This window comes from Anser cygnoides, chromosome 7, assembly GCF_040182565.1.
Source record: "Anser cygnoides isolate HZ-2024a breed goose chromosome 7, Taihu_goose_T2T_genome, whole genome shotgun sequence".
In the NCBI taxonomy this organism is placed as follows: Eukaryota; Metazoa; Chordata; class Aves; order Anseriformes; family Anatidae; genus Anser; species Anser cygnoides.
The window spans coordinates 17,779,149-17,798,120 of NC_089879.1; the positions used below are offsets into that span (position 1 = coordinate 17,779,149).

Sequence of the window (18,972 nt, forward strand, 5' to 3'; positions counted from 1 at the left end):
ATAAAATACAAAGAAAACATATGCTCAAAGGGACAATTCATGTGTATGTGAGCGCATGAGACTCCAATGGAGACAAATGGGAGATGCACATACAGACAAAAGGGAGAATACTTTCACTGCAGTGGATGGAAAAAGGCCAGCACGGAACAGAGTGGAATGCATACAGGGATTTAAAGACGGATTACAGATGCCTGTGGCAACTGCTCTCAATAAATTATAGTTAGATCAAAGAAAAATAAAACGCTTTGATAAGAGATTAACAAGTGCCATTCTCATATGTACAGCTGTAATTAAAAAAAAAAAAAGAAAAGAAAAGAAAAGAAAAGAAAATTAACCCCTTACTCGAGGTATTACTTTTTTTTTTTTTTCCTAGTTTTATTTATGAATTACTTCTGGCACTCAGGGATAAAGACAACTTCTTCAATGTCTTCCTTCTGTTACAACCAGACACCATATAAATACACAATCTTTATTTTTATGCATGCACCAAGAATTCTGTAACAAAGAAGAGGAAAGCAAAATTGGATTTGCTTTCATCTATTTTCTAGAACCTTTTCTTGCCCTAGGACATAATGAACACATGCACACTACTGTTTACAGCTCAGTAAAAAGAGCAGTTCTTTGAAAGGTCAGTGGAAAATGAAGCAATAAAGTCAGAAGTTACTACAAATGTGAATATCCTTCCATCATCTTATCTGAAATGTGAAGGTTGCTTTTTTAGTTAACTTGCAGCCCGTGTGGGAAGAAGCATTCTGACTGTTCCCTTCCAGCATCAGAAAAGCGAGTAACCCAACACAAAGCCTTCAGTGACTCTGGGACTGCAGAAGTATTTACACATGCATGTCGTTAACTTCAGAGCAGAAAGGATAGGACTTCTCCAAATCTGAGAGTTACTGCAGTTGTCTAGTAATTCTGTCTTTGGTAAGATCATCTTCACATGACTATTCCACATTTCTGAAAAATAGGTCCAGACAGTAAAAGTAAAATCTTGTTTTACAGCCTTGTGATTTCATATCCAGGAACTGCTTCATCTACACATTTTTCATCTTAATGTAAAAGCTACCATTTTCTCTCACCAGTTCCCGGTTGCGCAAATCATAAGTAGAAAGTTACCTGCACTTGCAGAGCGTGTTTAATAGTTGTCTTTACTTTCTCAATCAAGTGGCACTGACAGTTCTAATATTTTACTTTTAACTAATTCACTTGGTTTAACAGGCTGGAGGTCTGCTTCACAGCTTTATGTATTCCTGTTAAGGATACTGCAATACTTGAGAGCTCATTTTGCTAAACATTCATTTTCAACAAGAAGATGCTTTCATCTTCTCATCAACATTTTATGACTGTTATGGTTGTGCTCTTCCTCCTTTAAAAAACTCTGGTGAAAGCAGCACTGTTTCCAACATCAGTGCTGAGCTATACAATTTTCCATGAAACCTGAGGCATTAAGCTGAGGGAAGCACGGATGCATGTTCTTGGGATCCATTTCTTTAGGTTTTACTAGGTGTAGTACCACAAATTCACTGTTGAAGTCTCTGTGGTTGTTCTCCTGGGACAGAGGCTGCGCATGGCGGTGGCACTCAAAAATGAAATGACCATTGCAGTGAAAAGCACGTAGAACTGTGCTACATTTCACAGGCTGCAGTTTCTTAGCAAAGGTCTGTGTGATTTCTGATTTCCTCCAGACCAGTTCTCCCACTCCTGCTGCAAAACAGGAAATCAGTGCCCTTTCCTCTCTTTGTAATGCAATGCAGTATAATAACATAGGATTACTCAGCAGAATTGCATGGCCACCTGCCTGAAAAAAAAAACAATACGGTGGTCTGGATCAGAGCATCAGAGAAGGCAGTGACCTCTTCTTTTTGTTTGGATGGGAACATCACTGGCAGTCACCTAGTGAGAACCTTTGGCTGTCTGAAAAGGCAGGCGTAGGTAAACAAAAATGTGCTTCACTGCTCTCAGTTTCTTGATTTTTTTTTCTTCTATCCCTCAGGAAAAGGAAAGGATATGTCTGTTTCTACATTTCTTCACCATGAAATTCACTGTTTCATTTGGATTAAGGCTGCTCTGTATCCTCCTCGTTGATGCCCTGTGGGAGGAAAACGGGGGCTCTCCCTGTTTCTGTCGCATTGTGGGGAACAGCCTGCCCCTGCACTGGTTCTGGCACACGGAGGGTCTGAAAAGACACACAAAAAAAGCAAAGCTCATAGAAAATTTGTACAGGGCGTGAGTTAGGTATGGGCAGAGTATAGGCTTAGCTCAGCCTCAGCAAGAGCTGCCTAGGTGCTGTCAAGTGGCGTTGTGCATTCCTCACCATGGACAGCCACAGACTTTGAGGGACAAAGGCCTACACCACATTCTCCCTGTGCAACTGTATTTGGTGTGAAGATGCCTCTGGTGAAAGAAAATAGCTATGGGGGAAATATTTGGTATTTTCTCTTGTGAAATAGCAACTAACTAAAAATAGTGCCTGCAGATTAATGCATTGCAGTTTGCAGGCCCAGAGAAACCAATTTAGATCAGTTGCTCCTCTTTTCTCCTCTTTCATGCATTCCCTACATTTTCTCCTGAAATAAAACAGAATACAGAAATCCATGACAAAGTGTCATAACAGATTCCTTTAATGCTTCTTTGTGTTACAGAAGGCACAGGGTTTTTTTCTCAGTTCATCATCTGACATAAATTTATCTCCTATTATGATACTTCAGAGAAAATGCACTAGGGTTTTTTTGTTGTTGTTTTCTTTATTTACTGTCTTCTCTAAATTTAAATTCAAATTGCATTTTTAGTATATGCACTCTACCTGTAACAAATCAATAAAAAGGAGAAAATTGATTTTTCCATCTGTGTTTGCAGTCACAGAAATACTTACCCTCTGGCCCCAAGAGGACAACCAAAGTAACTTGAAGTAATGTAATTCCAAAGTTGCATCAATGCTTTTCTACTGTCACTGGTATTATGGCAATCAAAGGAGATATTTGTTTAAAATAGCTTGTATGCATATCCAGCAGTATCTCACTGCCAGTGAAACCTCATCCCGTGAAACGGTGGGAAAAAGCTTTTCAGCAACTTTAATGGGAAGTAGATTTATACATTAACATTTTAGTTGCAATATATTAAAAAAAAAAAAAAAAGTTGCTTTTTTCCAGGTAACACCACCATTTTTTAAAAAAAGAAAAATCTCTTCAACCTGTTCATAATGTTTCAGGGGATATGGTTTCAATCAACAAGGAAGAGAGAGGCTGCTATGCCTGAATGCATGTCTTAGGCCAGTGTTGAGACATACTACTGTTTTACAAAGAGATTACACAAACAATCTTCTACCAAACTATTCTCACATGTTTAAGGAAAATCCACCCAGTTCTTTCTTGCCTTGACTCCCTGAGCTCCCTTCTATTCACAAAATATAGGAACCTCCTGAGGTAGAGCTTCCAAGTGGTTTGCATCCAAAGCTCTCACAGGCCAAGTGATGGGTGTCTTCTCTTTTTTCCTCTTCCCTTCCTTTCTTTTCTCTTCCCTTCCCTTTTCTTCCCAACTCCCAAGGCATTTTGAATGGCTGAAAATTATGAAGGAAGATGACAGGATGATTTACCTGCTGCAATTCTGGGAAAAGAGGGAAAGGATTGACTAAAGGTTTATCAAGAAGGAATCAGACCCCTGCAAATGCAGTGAACATCGTCCACGTGGTCATATGCAAAGCAGGCTTTGTTAAACAAGCCTTTTTCCACAGGATGACAGGTCTGGTTGAAAGTCGCATTCATGTTAATGCAGTTTACTTGAGTCTTGCCAAAGCATTTCACTTCATAGCACACGATATTTTAATCATTGGTATGATTAAAAAGCACACATTACATGGAATTAAAATGATGCACTTTGGAAGAATTAAGAGCTGGCTCCCTGACAGATCGCAACGTGTCAGTCTCAATGTGCACGGAGTAAATGAGTGGAACTATTTCTAGCAGATTCCCACAAGGATCAGTTCCTGGTCCAACATCGCTGGGTATTTTCATCACGTGTCCAAACAATGAGGTAAAATCAATCCCAAGACGGTCAGGGGCTGGAGCACTTACTGTGGAAGAAATGGCTGTATGAATTGGACTTGTACAACCAGGAGAAGAGAAGGTCCCAGGAAACCTAGTAGCACCATATAGGAAGTTACAAAGAAGGCCGAGCCAGACTCTTTATAGACATCTAAGGGAGGAGAATGAGAGACCATCATCATTAATTGAAAGAGGAGAAGTTTCAAATGAATATTGAGAAAAAAAAAAAAAGAAATCACTATGAGTATACTCAGGCATGTTTTGAGCAGAAGTTTAGACTAGATGACCTCCCAAGGTCCTTTCTGCTAGAGTATGTTGTGACTATAACTTGGTTGATTCTGCCTGGAGAGAGATTTGAGAGACCTGTTAGGTAAATACCTCAATGTGTGCTGTAATGTAATGCTGCAGGGAAATGCAACAGCTGGATGCAATGCTTGAAGGTATACAGGGAGAAGTAGATGTTAGTAGGATACCATGCCCAGACTTAAAAGAGTAAAAACCGTGGAGAGCATTCAAAAGAGCATTGCAAATGTCATCTCAGGGTTGAAGCACAAGCCTTTGGCTATGAGGTTCTCCAGAGAAAGCAAAGATGTTATTTGGCCTAAGCAGCCCAGCACAAAACTTGCCATCTTCGCAGAGTGCTGTTCCCAGAGCTGAAGCCACCATCGCTCCTCAGGATCAGCCCGTGAAATCTGACACAGCTGCCCAATGGAGCCCTCCTGTACCTCCTGAGCTGCTGTGGGTGCCACGTGAGTGAAGGGGAGAAAAGCCAGGACCTGCATTTTCTTCAGCATCAACAAGTTGGAGTTTTGTGCATGTCGTGAAGCACTTCAGAGGGATGTTTTCCCCATACTAACATCCCCTTACATTTACACAGCAAACAGGCATCGTACTACTGGGATAGGAGTACTTACAGACGGTCAGGCAGAGGCAAAGATTCAGTAACAGGAAGCTTTAAGATAGACAATATTTCGAAATAAAACACTGAGGGTAAGATAAAAAATGTCATTGAAGTGAAGGTGAATTCTCCCTTGCTGCCAGTTAAAAGCCCTGGTTATGCTTTGCTGCAGAGCAGTTGCCAGCGCAGGTACCTGCTGGGTTATGACTGGGTTACTGGGATTTGAAGGCATGCTCTTATCATACTTAATTATACTGTGATTCTATAATCATATATTATAATATTATAATGTGTTCTGCAATTCTCTAGTTTATACACCTTTCTTTACTGACTGGAGTTGTTCTGCAGTGTTTATGAATGACAGAAACGTTTCAGACAACTCCATATTGACACAAACAAGCCTTGTTGCTACAGCTGAGGGAATACTCTCCTTACCTGAGCACAAAAGGAGGTAGTCAGAAATAAGGTGAACAGAACAATGGCACTGGTGTGCTGAATAAGCAGAACCTTGACCTACATTGCTGACTGACAGCAAAGCGAGTATCCAGCAGATAAACCCCTTTGACCACAGGTAAGAACCGTTCTGGTGCTGTTGTGGTTTAACCCGGCCGGCAGCTAAGCACCACACAGCCGTTCGCTCACCCTCCCCCCTCCCTCTCTGGGATGGGGGAGAGAAACGGGAAAGTGAAGCCGGTGAGTTGAGATAAAGACAGTTTATTAAGACATGAAAATAATAATAACAATAATAATAATAGTGATAATAGTATTACTAATAATAATGTGTACGAAACAAGTGATGCACAATGCAATTGCTCACCACCCGCTGACTGATGCCCAGCCTATCCCCGAGCAGCCGGCCCCCCACCCCAGCCAGCCACCCCTATATATTGTTTAACATGACGCCAGATGGTATGGAATACCCCTTTGGCCAGTTTGGGTCAGCTGTCCTGGGTCTGTCCCCTCCCAGCTCCTGCTGCACCCCCAGCCTGCTCGCTGGCAGGACAGAGCGAGAAGCCGAAAAGTCCTTGGCCTGGTGTAAGCACTGCTCTGCAACAATTAAAACATCAGCATGTTATCAGCGCTCTTCTCATCCTAATCCAAAACATAGCACCCTACCAGCTACTAGGAGGAAAATTAACTCTGTCCTAACTGAAACCAGGACAGGTGCCTTTCACTCCACTCACCTAACTGAGAGCCATTCTGGTGAATTAGCTAGTTCACACATTTTGTACAAATGCCATCGTGATAAAGCTCAAGGCCTCAGATACATTCGAATCCTTTGATTTTTAAATACAAATCACTGTATTTTTTTCCTATTGTGTGAAAACCCCAGCCCTCATGTCAACTGTGGAGGGTTTTTTTTAAACCCTACAGTAAGTGATGCAACTAATGACTCACTGCTGGTTTGGGTTTCACAGCAGAGGACTGTGCTGCCCAGACCAGCAACCTGTCAGACTGTGACTTTATTTCTTTAACAAGTGATATGAACAAATGGAATTTATAACCACATCCTGCTGTTAATTTAATAATTTATTACATTCTAATTTTGTAGTTAAAAACTAACTTTACATTCCTAGGTGAAGTAGGGTTTTTGTTTGTTTTTTTGTTTTTCTAAGGAGACAATATTTCTCTTTAGCAGTTTATACACAAAAACATAAATTGATGAGAAGTCTATAAGTCATTTTAAACAGATTATGTAATAATTCCCTGATCACTTTAGATAAAACAGACATACATACATACCAATGTGTTGAAAAAGTTAGGGCACTGAATGATGGAATTTTCATATTATGCTTTGTGACAATAAATATCAGAGTTTATGTTAGACAAATATTTCCTGCCCTTCATAAAAAAAAAAGGTTTAAAAATAAGGAGAAAGCAAATACAGTTCTTGCAATATCCTATGATTTACTGCTCTGTTGTGTGTGTGAATATATGCAACATGTGGGTGCTCATACAGAGAGAGAAACAAGCCATTACACACCGACAGATCCCTAACCCAGGAGAAATCTGTGGGTTATGCTGCCTTGGGTGTATCTTGGGTATGCATTTATCCATGACTGCACTTTCATGAAACAAGGTTTGCTGGATTCACACCCTCTGAAGTGCATAATCTCTTCTCAGCCACTGCTGTTTTCCTACCTTGCTTCTTTGGCAGCAGGGACAGCCAGGCACAGCAGCACTGCACGGGGCAACATCTTTGGGCGCAAGGACGGAGCCAAGGGCAGAGGGCTGGAAAATGTAAGGCAGCCGAGTACAGCAGTGACGGCACTGAAAACACGATGGTAATACACTTGACAGGAGGTGGCAATATCATTTGTATCGCACATAATGCATTCCCTCTACTATTAACCTCTCGAAAAAATTGCTTATAAACATCCTTTACGCTACCCTGACAATCTCTCCTTTGATAGCAGGGAACAGACTGTGCCATGTAGCTTCCTCTCCGCCATGCTGTGCCTGCTGTCCTTTTTTGTTTTTCTCTCTGAAGTTTTTTGTGACAATATCAATCGCTTTACATCTTGTAGATCATTGTTTTGCCCTTATCCTTTTGCAGAGAAGCAAGTGTTTTCCAGATTTCCATTACGCGTCTCCCACTGACCGTCTGCTATTACCACCTTAACGGAGATGCGAGAAATCACTTGTTGAAAGGTGACTAAGTGGTTACAGTCCTGCACAAGGTTGAAAGCTACTTTGCCCTCCGATATTAAGCATTAGTGATAAGCATCCAGGCTAGAGTCTTAGCTGATATGAATCTGTGCATTTTCACTATCTCAGAACGATTAACCCGCTTTACATGACATTTACCTTAAAATCTTTTACCATTAGGTTAATTTAGATTGCTGCCTTTATTTAAAGTGGTTTTGTGTGTGCCATTTCTTTACAAAGAAATTCAGGATCTTCAGGGAAGATTCAATTTTAATCCTTGTTTTTCTCTTCAGTCAGCAGGGAGTGGAAGCTTTAATTATTGGCTTTTGGCAGCACGGAGTAGACTCATGATGTGAGAAGTGGGTTTGTGTTTCCCCTCAGAACACCCAGGTTTCCTGTAAAGCTCATGCAGGCTATGGATTCACCTACCATTTGCAGAGAAAGATTTACCCACTTACACCTTCTTGGTTAGGTTTTGCTGACTCAGTTTTACATACACCAGGTTGTGGTTTTTTTGTTTGTTTGTTTTTAAAGGAAAAAGAAGAGCAGTATTCAAATATAACAGGGCCTGAGGTAGCTTGTAGCTTACAGTTTTTATTCTTCAAGCAAACTTCTAACAAGCCCTGCGTCTCTCTTCCCATGTCAGTTCTCTGCTGTGATCTGTTTCCACTAAACAAGAAGTGATCTTTGCAGCCATCCTATTAGGGCTGTGGATTTCAAGGCTATCCCCCAGATAAGAGTCACAGAATGAAACAAAGTGAGATAACCTGTTACTGCACATGTGGAACCAAGAAAAAGCCAAGCAGAGATGCCTCTTATCACAGAGAGATGTAGCAGGAGCAGCACTGCTGTGAGAAAAAGCCCTGCAGTGTGATTCAGGACACACCACTCTCAGGGAATGATATCCTGGCTCTACTTGGGTTTGGAAAAATATGTTATGAAAGGTTCTCTTGCTGGCACATACTCTATTTTAGTTCTGGGGCTCATCCTGTAATGTCATATATATTCTGAGTAGTAAAGGAACCACCTGATGTCCAGCTTCATTTCAGGGAAAGGGAGGGCATAGGTATGATGGGCACTAGAAGACAAGTTTGGAAGTACTCAGATTACTGGTAAATAGTTCAGAGGAGAGACACCTTGAAAGGTCAGTGTCATGAACATAGCATGCTAATGATGATAATGAGATAAACAACACCCAAGATAGATAGATCTTGATTTGGTGAAGCACATGTTGTTCGTACTTAAAGCACCTGAGTGCTTGTATTCATTTCAGCCAGGTGACTTGCATGCCGGCAGCCAGGCTTGTACCTCACCGGATAGAGGTTCCGAGCATTGCAGAGTGACAGAACTGATTTCCTTGGCATTTATCCACACTTTTCAAGTGCAAAGATTAGCGCATCTTCCTTTTTTAAAATTGCCTTCTGGTGCCGCTCATTCTCCTGCTTCCAGGCTATTTTGATTCATGGCACAAGAATTGTGTCTTGCCCCTTTATTTTTCTCCTAAAGGACTCCATTAACTCCTTGTTCCCCAAACACACATCTGTTTATGTCTGTACCCTGTCTTAACAGCCAAAAATGAACAATCACCTTTGTGCCCCTATTCTCTCATATTCAAATGAAAAATATCACCTGAGAAAAGAGCATTAGGTGAGGCTTTCTTTGCTTGTTGTTGGTTTTTGTTTTTTATTTGGCCTAATAGGATATAATTCATTATTCTCCTTATGACCACTGACAACATCCCAGAAAAATGCAAAGCTTGCTGTTTTGAGATCTTACACTGATTGTAACTTATCGTGTCATAGGCCCTTTTAGCACGAGAAACATCATTCTGGTTTAGTAATCCGTTCAGAGAATTCCTTCCAACAAATATAGAAGACTGCCATCATGATGAGAAAAGTCCTTTCCCCTAAAACTGTTTACCATCCAAGAATAAATAGCAATGCAAAGAATGGCTTTCCGAAACTTAAGGGGTCATAATCCACTTATCAGGAAGGTATGACTACAGGCATTGTACATAGTCTTGCAGTCATCTGAATGTCAATAAAAAATAAAAAAAATAAAAAAAAAATAAAAAAATAAAAAGAAGATGATGAAGTTATAATGCTATATCAACAGACAGCTGTCCTAGTGGGCACTGGGAACACAGGATGACTCGCATTGCTGAGCCGTGCGGTCACTGCCAAAGGACCGATGAGCTCACATTTCATTCCGATGCACATACGCGGTGTGGTTAGACTGCGAGGCTCGAGCGTCCTCGCCCCACTGACGCCCCCCCCGCCCTGCCTCGACACCAGATCTGGCTAGTTAACATGTCTGGAATGAGCGCGAGCCTACCTCTCAGCTGGCAAGTCCACGGGGCACACTTGGATTCCCAGGTTGGAAGATTATCTCATTCAAGCACAGTTCTCCCAAAGATATATAAGCTAAGCTAGCGTGGTGGTCCCTGCAGAGCTTGCTTGAGCACTTGGGAGTTTCATCCATAGAGGAGTACAGCCTTCAAACACTGGCAGACATGATGATGATGAAGGTAGAAGAGCTGGTAGGTGCAATCTTCTTTCATTTACTCATAATTGCTTTTCCTTCTAGACTGTCATTATACCAGGCAGAGAGAGGCAACCTTTGTGGGTCACTGAGGTGACTGAGCAGGTTACCAGCGCTGCTGTGCTCTAGGCACGAGACCTGTATATACGATAAAATGTTATCATGTTATATTCTCACTTTAACTGTTCCTTTATAAGGGGACCCATCACTGGTATAACTACGTAGTCATTTTGGATTTTGCATCAAAACATAATTTACCAGGAACTACACAATTACTAAAATTTAGCTGTGTATTTTCCTTTGACCTTGATTCATTAAAAAAAAAATAAATAAAGCTATTAGGTTTACAATCACTCTGACTAATTCTAATCCAGTAAGAGAGTGGGGAGGAGGTAGCAATGCAGGGAAACCAAAGCATTTTCCTTCCACTGGTAAACCAGCACTAAGCATCACTAACAGTTCTGATGCTCACTGCTGTTCATTTTCTAATAAGCTTTTGAAAAATAATATCTAAACCAGACCACAAATAATGGAACGCTTGCACTGCAGGGTTCAGACTTACAATGATCAAACTGGGAAACCAGGAACAATCCAGGAAAGCAGTGGGACATTATACAGGAATTCCTTTTTTCCCAGCTGTTGAGATGAAATTCACATACAGCCTGACTAGTTAATGCTGTCTTAAACTCTTTGGCAAGGCCCCAACAATTTATCTAGTGTAAAACTCTGTAACAAACACAACTATACAAGGGTGATTGAATGGGAAGCCAGTCCAGAGCACATACATATACTGAGCCACTCTGAAAATACACCACAGCCTCCACTAAGTTTAACAAGTTATCTCTTTGAACATACTTAATCAAGCATCTAAAATATTTTAAAAAGCTATGCAAAGCTGTGCTGGAGGGCAGCATCTCACAGCTTCAGCACAGGAACTGCCTCGTGCTTGTTTGCCAAGCGCTGTAAGTGGGGACTTTGGTTCTGACAGCAATGGGTAAGATCAGCCTTGAAATTACTCAGCAGCCCCATTTAACTGCACTGTACGCGTTTCAATTAAGCTGTAAGGTCCCAAGGGAGAAAGCCTCTCCTCCCACTCTAGCTGCTTGGTTGCCCTGCTCTGCACTCGCAGGGCGCTGGTGCCTGTCGGGGTGGCTCCTTCCACCAGAGCCTTTTACAGAGCCTCTTTCTGAGGGGTCTGACACATGGTGGCGAGTGAAAATGCAAGAAAACCCTGAACAGAAAGGATGCTCTTCCTGGCTCAATGGCTTTTGTTGGTACAGCAGCAGCTCAGTGCCAGTCAAGCAGGGAGTTACACTGAGGCGGCCCCATGGATCTTGACCCAAGCCTTGAAGATGCCCACAGGGAGTTGCTGTGTGGACGTGGAAGGTCTGCCTGCAAGCGAGCTTGCCCTAGCTGTTCACACACACACAGTCAGTCCAGGCACAGGCCGAGTAAGGTCTGCAGTCTGTCTGTCACACTCTCCTAGAGCAGGACAGGAGTGACATGTAATGAGCCCCTAGCCAGTCCAGGTTCTCAGGGGGTGGCCGCTGCCATCACCAAACTGCCACTTACATTGTATTAAATTTCCTTTTACAGGTGACTGGAAAGAAAACTGATGATAAGGAGACTGGCAGCTTCCTCCCTGAGGACTTTAAAAATGGAGAGTATGAAGCTGCTGTGAGATTAGAGAAGCAGGATGACCTGAAGACAGTCTCTGAACACGTACTGACCCGAGGAGATCTGGCATACCAGAAGGAGAAAAAGTTAGAGGCAGAGGTAGGCTTTTGCTTGGGCTTTTATCATCCTGTGCGTGCTTTCTGCAGCAGCCCGTGAAGTTTTGTCTCTTTCCAAATTAGAAATACATGCACGGTGGGCTAGATAAACAACCCCCAGGAGACCGCTGCCAAAGGAGGTTGGTCTGAAGCCCCCTGAAGGCAGAGGTCTGCTGGCTCCTGCAGCCTATGGATGCAGGCACTGACTCCGTGAGGCAGACCCCCAGGCTCCCCCTCTCTAAAATCTGACTGAAACCCCGGGGGCCTCCCCTTCCCCACGACCCCTGGCTGCCAGCTGCTGGTGAGGGGAACGCATGCAGACGGAAGGACACCTTCGGCCTGCACACCCAGCGGCTGCCACCAAAAATAGCCAAGCCAGGGAAGGGGTAAGGGCACTTTCTGAAACCAGGAGCCTCATCTATCACGAAAATACTACTTTTACAAAAAGTCTGCATTGTGCTTACTAGCACATTTTGAGGAAAAAAAAATGCAAATGAAAGTGATATTGCTCTACAAAAGAATATTATTTTGTATTCCTGCAGCATGACAATTCTCTCCGTAGCCTTAAGAACTGATGCTGTTTTCTAAAAATACGGTAGCTATAACATTTTACATTACGTGGTGAATCAACAACTAACTGGCTTAAAAATGTAAGTAATTTGGGAATTAAAAGGTTTAACTAGCGGGGAGAACAAGACTTTGTTCTGAAAAAGAAAGGTGGAAAGGTGAGCCTTAAAAATATTAAAATTAATACAACTATTGACCTTCACCTTCAACTACAGGACCATTACTTGCTACAGATTTTTTTTTTCGAGTTCCTCTATCTTAACAACCACAATGTCCTAAGAATCTTTTGGATTCGCTGTTGATTTCCACAGTCTACTCAGCCAACGGAGTGTTTGCCATTAAGTCAATGATCAAACCCCAAATGCAGACAAAAAGAGGTGGACATAACTTAAATCAGAATTTAGTTGAAAAAATATGGCAGGGTCTCACCAGCGTATTTACCCTTAGAGATACCACAGGACAGACTTTGTCACAAGGTACCCCTTGGTTGTTAGTCACTCTTCCAAAGCCATGGACACCCCATGGCACTCAGTGAAGGCAACACGTTGGTCTTTCATGTTAGCAGTGCCCCATACTCACTTCATGCAGGGATGCTTTAAAACACAGGCCTGAATTAGTCTTAAATGTTTGTTGAACTGTCCCTTCAAGGACACTGGGGACATTCTCTGTAGTTTACCAAAACGTAACACTTACCATCTGAAATGCTAAAATTGGTATAAACCTTGCATTTCACTTAAGGGTTTTTTATTTTGTCTTGTTTTGTTTTAATCAAAGAGGATTATGTTACAATAAATCAGTGGCTGCATGAGAGAAGCGGTTGAAGGCAAAACACTTGGTGGAAGTCAGTTAAAACTGCAGGGGCTTCCAAGCCTATGCTGCAGGAGATTTCTTAAGTTGTTGGGCCAGAAGGGACTGCAGTACTGCTTGGACTCCTGGTCTAACATGGACCGAAAAACTCCTGCTATCCCACAACATACAGCTGAAGAAAGCCTTTAGGAATAGGTGCAATGGTGTATGAAAAAAAAAAAAAAGAATAAACACTGCAGAATTTAGCAACTTACTCCAATGCTCCATTAGCCCTAACTGTTAAGAACAACAACAAAAACAAACCACCAGCAACAAAAGACAACTTATTTCAAAGTTCACCTCATGTGAATTGGATTTGGCTGAACAATAGCACCCACTGTCCTGCCACTCTGAAGGACAGAGGTGTTCACCCTCAGCTCAACTTTCTGGCTTCCCTCCTTTGTTTCAGCTGAAGAAGAAAAAACTAGAGGAGAGATCAAAACTTGAAAGCTTGGAGGACCTTGAAAAAATTATTCAGCTGAAGAAGAAGAAGAAATGCAAGAAGGTGAAAGCTCCCGTTTTAAAGGAACCCGAACCAGAAGTTATTGTAAGTTCTGTTGGAGGTACTTTCTTCGGGGAAAGGACGGATGGGGCTTTGTGCCACTCATATTTACCTCCTGTGTATTTCTCTTCATCAGACAGGACCAGTGGATGTACCCACGTTCTTTAGAGCTGCCTTGGAGAATAAGTTGCCAATAATTGAAAAATACTTGTCAGACAAAGGGGATCCAAATGTCTGTGACGAGGTACGCTCTTCTCTTCTTACTTCACAGCCTGCTACATAAAAGAGATTATTACAGAACAAAAATACCTTTTACCAGTAGGTTTTGTAGTTTCCATGCTTATGAGGAGAGAAAAACAGTGGGGGGAAGTAAATAAATTCTGGGAGTTTGGCATAATTTTTTGTAGCGATAGAGGGGCCACTGGGAACCTCCAAAGTAATATTACTTCAAAAGAATTTTTATTTCAAAGAAAGCTATTGGTGACCAGGAGAGCCCTATTTTCAACAAGAGGTCTTCCAATGCTACTAATGAACAGACAAGAAATTTGTCTGCAGAGCTACAAAAAAAAGTGATGCTGTATGCCCTCATACTCCATAATGCATAAGCTGCATTTGCAAAATGTAGCATAGCACGTTGGCTAGAGGAACTCAACAGGCATAATTTTAAATTTGAATGTCACACTGCAGATATCCCTTACACTCTTTGAAATACCGGGTAGGCAGCTCTCTGCTATTAGGATGCTATTAAAATTTAGTAGATTTCATGTCTCAAAAGTATTAGCTCTTGAAAATGAATCAGCATAAAGTATGTATTTGCCATCATCCCAGGGAGGCAGAGAGAAAAGTTTAAGAGATCTCTTTGTGCCATATTCGATATCTGACTTTGCACTGTTTTAATTGACAGTTCAAGCGCACTGCGTTGCACAGGGCATGCTCTGAAGGACATCTAGAGGTGGTGAAAAAGTTGGTGGAAGCTGGGGCCCAGCTTGAACTGAAAGACATGGTATGCCCATTGACTTATACTTCAAAAAAATTTCTCATTGTTTAATAACTGCTAAAAGAAACACACAAGAGAGGAGCACTAAAAGGCCTTAGAGTGTCTTAAATTTTAAGTTTATCCTTAAAATAACACTGCCAAGAAGAGGTTTCAGGAGGGGGCGTCTGCCTCACTTTGCCAAAGCTGTTGCTGGAAATCGCAGGAAGCGGAGGAGCACGTTGACCAGTAGACGGCCTCGAACAGTAAGGCCCAAAGTATGGCAAGACTGCTGAGCTCAGGCCGGGCCGCGAGCAGCTGGTGGAGATGCCACAGGCCCACGCGTTTATCAAGGGCCCAGCACGACGTGTACGTTCTCCACCAGGATTTCAACTCTGCTCTCAGGAGAGACCTCCTCTCCTCTGGAACAGCTGAGCATCCACAGCTTTTGCAGCTGTTTTTATTTGCTCCTCCACTCCCAGCTCTGCTTAGCCCCTTGCTAACCAGTTGGCAGTGGCCAGCCTTGCTCCCCCTCACTTCAGCAGCCGTGCTGGCGGCAGCATAAGAGCAGGAGGGGCAAGCAGAGCGGGACCTGCCATGGAAATGGCGGCTCCCCTCCTGGCAGCTGTGTGGAAAAGCTGGTATCGTGGAGGTGAAGAGCAAAGCAAGAGAGGCTGCTACTAGAAACAACAGGAACAATGATCACAGAAAAGTGCTTTAAGTTAAACTGCATGAAAAATGACTTTGAATTCACTTAGAAATTTGATCGTTTGCTTTTTTTTTTTTTTGGTAATATGGTGGATTACATTACTTTTCTTTTTCCTGTCATAGCTTCAATCTACAGCCCTGCACTGGGCCTGCCGGGGGGGAAACCTGGAGGTTGTGAAGTTCTTACTGGACAAAGGAATAAACAGAAACACAAGAGACAAGGTATGTTCTTCTGGGGCTCCGCTGCTCTTTAGAGACAGAAAGCTGACCCCTGTCTGAGGGGATCATTTTTGGTGGCCATTCTTGAGCGGCCCTTTGCTGCTCCGTGCCACTGACTGCCTTCTTCCCCCCCCCCCAAGCTGCTGAGCACGCCTTTGCATGTCGCTGTGAGGACGGGCCAGTACGACTGCGGGGAGCACCTCATCGCCTGCGAAGCAGACCTCAACGCCAGAGACAGAGTAAGTGCCACCAGCTCCTCACCCACAGCACCGAGCTGCCGGCCCCATTTACAGCTCCATGGCCCCACAAATATCCCTGGTGGCACTGTGGGGTCAGGACCATGGTGCTGATGGCGGGACAGACTCTGACCCGTGTCTCGCACCCGTAGGAAGGTGACACACCGATGCACGACGCCGTCAGGCTGAACCGCTACAAAATGATCCGGCTCCTGATTCTCTATGGCGCGGACCTGACCATAAAGAACTGCGTAAGTAATTCAAAATGCTTAGCAAAACTTCCCATTCAGAGCAGTATGACAGGTTTCGAGGCCAGAAGAGACTATTGTGAACAGACTTAATTAGATCATTGCAGAGTTAATTAAAGCAGAGCTGACACAGAGGAAGTGTAACTTGGGGGAGGTCAGGGAGCAGCACAAAAAGCATTACCTGCTCTAAAACCAGAACCCACCAGGTGCAGCTTAGAACACCACCGCATCTTATTTTAATTACACAGATCATATATTAAAGAGATCTAAGCATACAGACACTCGCTGTCTGTACAGCTCGTGGGCTCCAGCCGTCAGAGACGAGAGCCCTGGAGGTCTGCGAGAGCTCCTTTCTGCTACACCCACAGCATCAGCTTCCATTTGAGAGCAAACACCCGAGATTTTGCTGATAGCCACTTCACCAGCAGCAGACATGTGACCACATTAAAATACCAGACGTAACAGACCACATTCTCCCCCAAATCCAAAAAAAATAGTAGCAGCAGGGACAGTGCACGTTAACAATGCGGATCGATGCTTTTGGTTGGCAATCAATCAAAACTGGAGGGGCAAGGAAGAAATCTGCCCCTGCAACCACCTGCACTGCCCCTTCTCTCTGCTCCAGCAGACACGAAGCAAGGCCACTCCGGGCATTGTCCTTCACCAGGGTATGAAAATGAGGAAAAACAGCCCCAAAGGCAAAAGACTTTCTCTCTCAGTCTTTGTCTGCGTACAGAAGTTGCTACTGTTTTATTTAGATGTTGTTCATAACCTATCTAATTAAACCAACATGAACTCTTATCTGAATTCTCAATTAAACCGAAGAGTAGCTTATTGAGGTTTCCACCTAAATGTACTTCTAATCAGTTTAGACTGGATCAAAAGAAACACCAGCATGCTCTGCTAGCCACAGTATTTGCTAGCATGGCTTAGTGCCACTGAAACACAGGGAAAGCTCACCACGAGGCTGAACAGACCAGGACTAGATCTGGAGAGCAAAAGGACCCAGATCTGAGATGAGAGTACAGCTGACCCTGTGGATGCCGAAAGGTCTCACATCAGACAGACGCACTGTACAAATATTTCAGGAAGAATAAAGGACTTAGTATTCACTGGCAGAAATTAAGTCACGCTTCCTCTGCTTATTTTAACCAGGAAGGGAAAACCCCTATGGATCTTGTTCTTCAGTGGCAGAACGGCACCAAAGAGCTATTCAACAGCCTGAAAGACAATTCCTACAAGAGCGTCCACCTAAATAAGTTTTGAAGAGACAAAAACCAGACTGCTCTCTTTTTGCTGCTTTTAAATGCTTTGTATGAAACTGGAGGAAAATAGCTCTGAACACAGTATATTTATTGAAGATATTTATTGCACTGGAATATTTGAAATGCCTTCACTGAAAACTGCCAAACATGCAGATAAATTATTTTAAATGGCAGATAGAGTGTTAAGAATCCACTGGTTTTAAAACAGCTTTATTTATTCCTATTTATTATTTATTTATTTTAAAAGTAATTTTTAATGTATTATTTTTTTTAATCATTTTAAATTCTAATACAATCTTTGTCAGTAACATAAACCCTTTTGACTTAGATGGCAGTATTACCAACTACAGTAGCAACTTAACTTAAGCCTTCCCATAGTGCTAAACAGCTAATACTTGCAACTGTTGCCTTGTACCTGCCAAATTCTCACTATTAGAAAAATATGTTAAATGTGTGGTGGTATGTGGAAGAGAGCGAGCCATGGAAGGTCTACTGCAATGCCAGGTGGATTTGGAGGAACAGTCGAGTAATGGGCCTTACGCATCGTTTGGCGATCACAGTTGGCAAAGAGCTCAAGGACAGAGCTCCAACCATCACGTAACCATACGGACTGCGGGATTCAGATGCAATGTTACGAAGGTGAGAGGAGACAGTATTGTGAATGGGAACTTTAAAACTAGATGACTACAAAGCCTGATGATTGAAGAATGCAAAAAAACCAGATGATGTATATTTGTAAATTTGTACTGCTTTTTCTGTACATTTTGTACTGATTTATTTCAGAATAAACGGAGTGGTTCTTTGTACTTGCTGGAGTGTATTATAGAGCAGTGAACATGCACCAGGCACTTCTGTCTCTCATTGAAGTTCCCATCTTGGTTTCTGTAAAATTCATAAACTCAAAAAAGAAAAAGTCTTGGCTGCCTAGAGCAGCCACCCTTTAGCTACCTCCCTGCCACTGTTAGAAAAGTGCTGCTTCTTACTTAATTCCCTTCACAGAAACACACATACAAAAGCATAAAGTCAGTACTTGAGTAGCTAGTAAGATACAAACCTACAGCTTTATTACTATTATTTAAAAATCCTAGTTTCTCAGCAAGTCAGTACTTACTGTGTGGAGCACACAAGACTGCTTCAATTGTCCCAGCCAAGGAAGACGTGGAGTCCTGCTAGGAAAGAAAGGCATCTCTCCCCGTGCTTCAGCAGAGGCAGGACAATCTTAACAGTACCACCAGCAGAGACATCGAGGCCCGATTTCACTGGGACATTACATGCTGCATTCAGTTAAAGTCCTAACACCCCATGGAGCAGCCTCCCAGTGAAATATGCCACAGGCTCCCATGAACATTCACCAGCTGGTGAAGTTGGCTTCTAGCCATCAGAATTTATAGTCTGATCAAAACAAAGTCCTGGGCAATGAAGCATGGTCAGGAGTGGGCAGCAATGAGTATTTATTACTGGAGCATCAATTTCAGAGATGAAGTGAATTTACAGAAACCCCATAGAGGAAC

The 18,972-nt window shown here is 42.7% G+C and overlaps 1 protein-coding gene across 1 annotated transcript; it reads left to right on the plus strand.

Annotated features, from left to right (window-relative positions):
* Nucleotides 1–9,966: 9,966 nt before the first annotated feature.
* ANKRD1 (ankyrin repeat domain 1) lies at nucleotides 9,967–18,267 on the plus strand. Its single transcript, XM_013193378.3, has 9 exons — nucleotides 9,967–10,123; nucleotides 11,722–11,901; nucleotides 13,720–13,857; nucleotides 13,949–14,056; nucleotides 14,717–14,815; nucleotides 15,617–15,715; nucleotides 15,853–15,951; nucleotides 16,101–16,199; nucleotides 17,352–18,267. Exons 1-9 carry the CDS (start codon nucleotides 10,097–10,099, stop codon nucleotides 17,460–17,462), a joined length of 960 nt encoding a protein of 319 aa, XP_013048832.3. The 5' UTR covers nucleotides 9,967–10,096; the 3' UTR covers nucleotides 17,463–18,267.
* Nucleotides 18,268–18,972: the final 705 nt, after the last annotated feature.

Coding starts and splice junctions, on each gene's coding strand:
- ANKRD1 (XM_013193378.3), top strand. CDS start 10,097: ATGATGATGATGAAGGTAGAAGAGCTG. Junction 11,902..13,719: donor AGAAAAAGTTAGAGGCAGAG/GTAGGCTTTTGC, acceptor CCTTTGTTTCAG/CTGAAGAAGAAAAAACTAGA. Junction 14,057..14,716: donor ATCCAAATGTCTGTGACGAG/GTACGCTCTTCT, acceptor TTTAATTGACAG/TTCAAGCGCACTGCGTTGCA.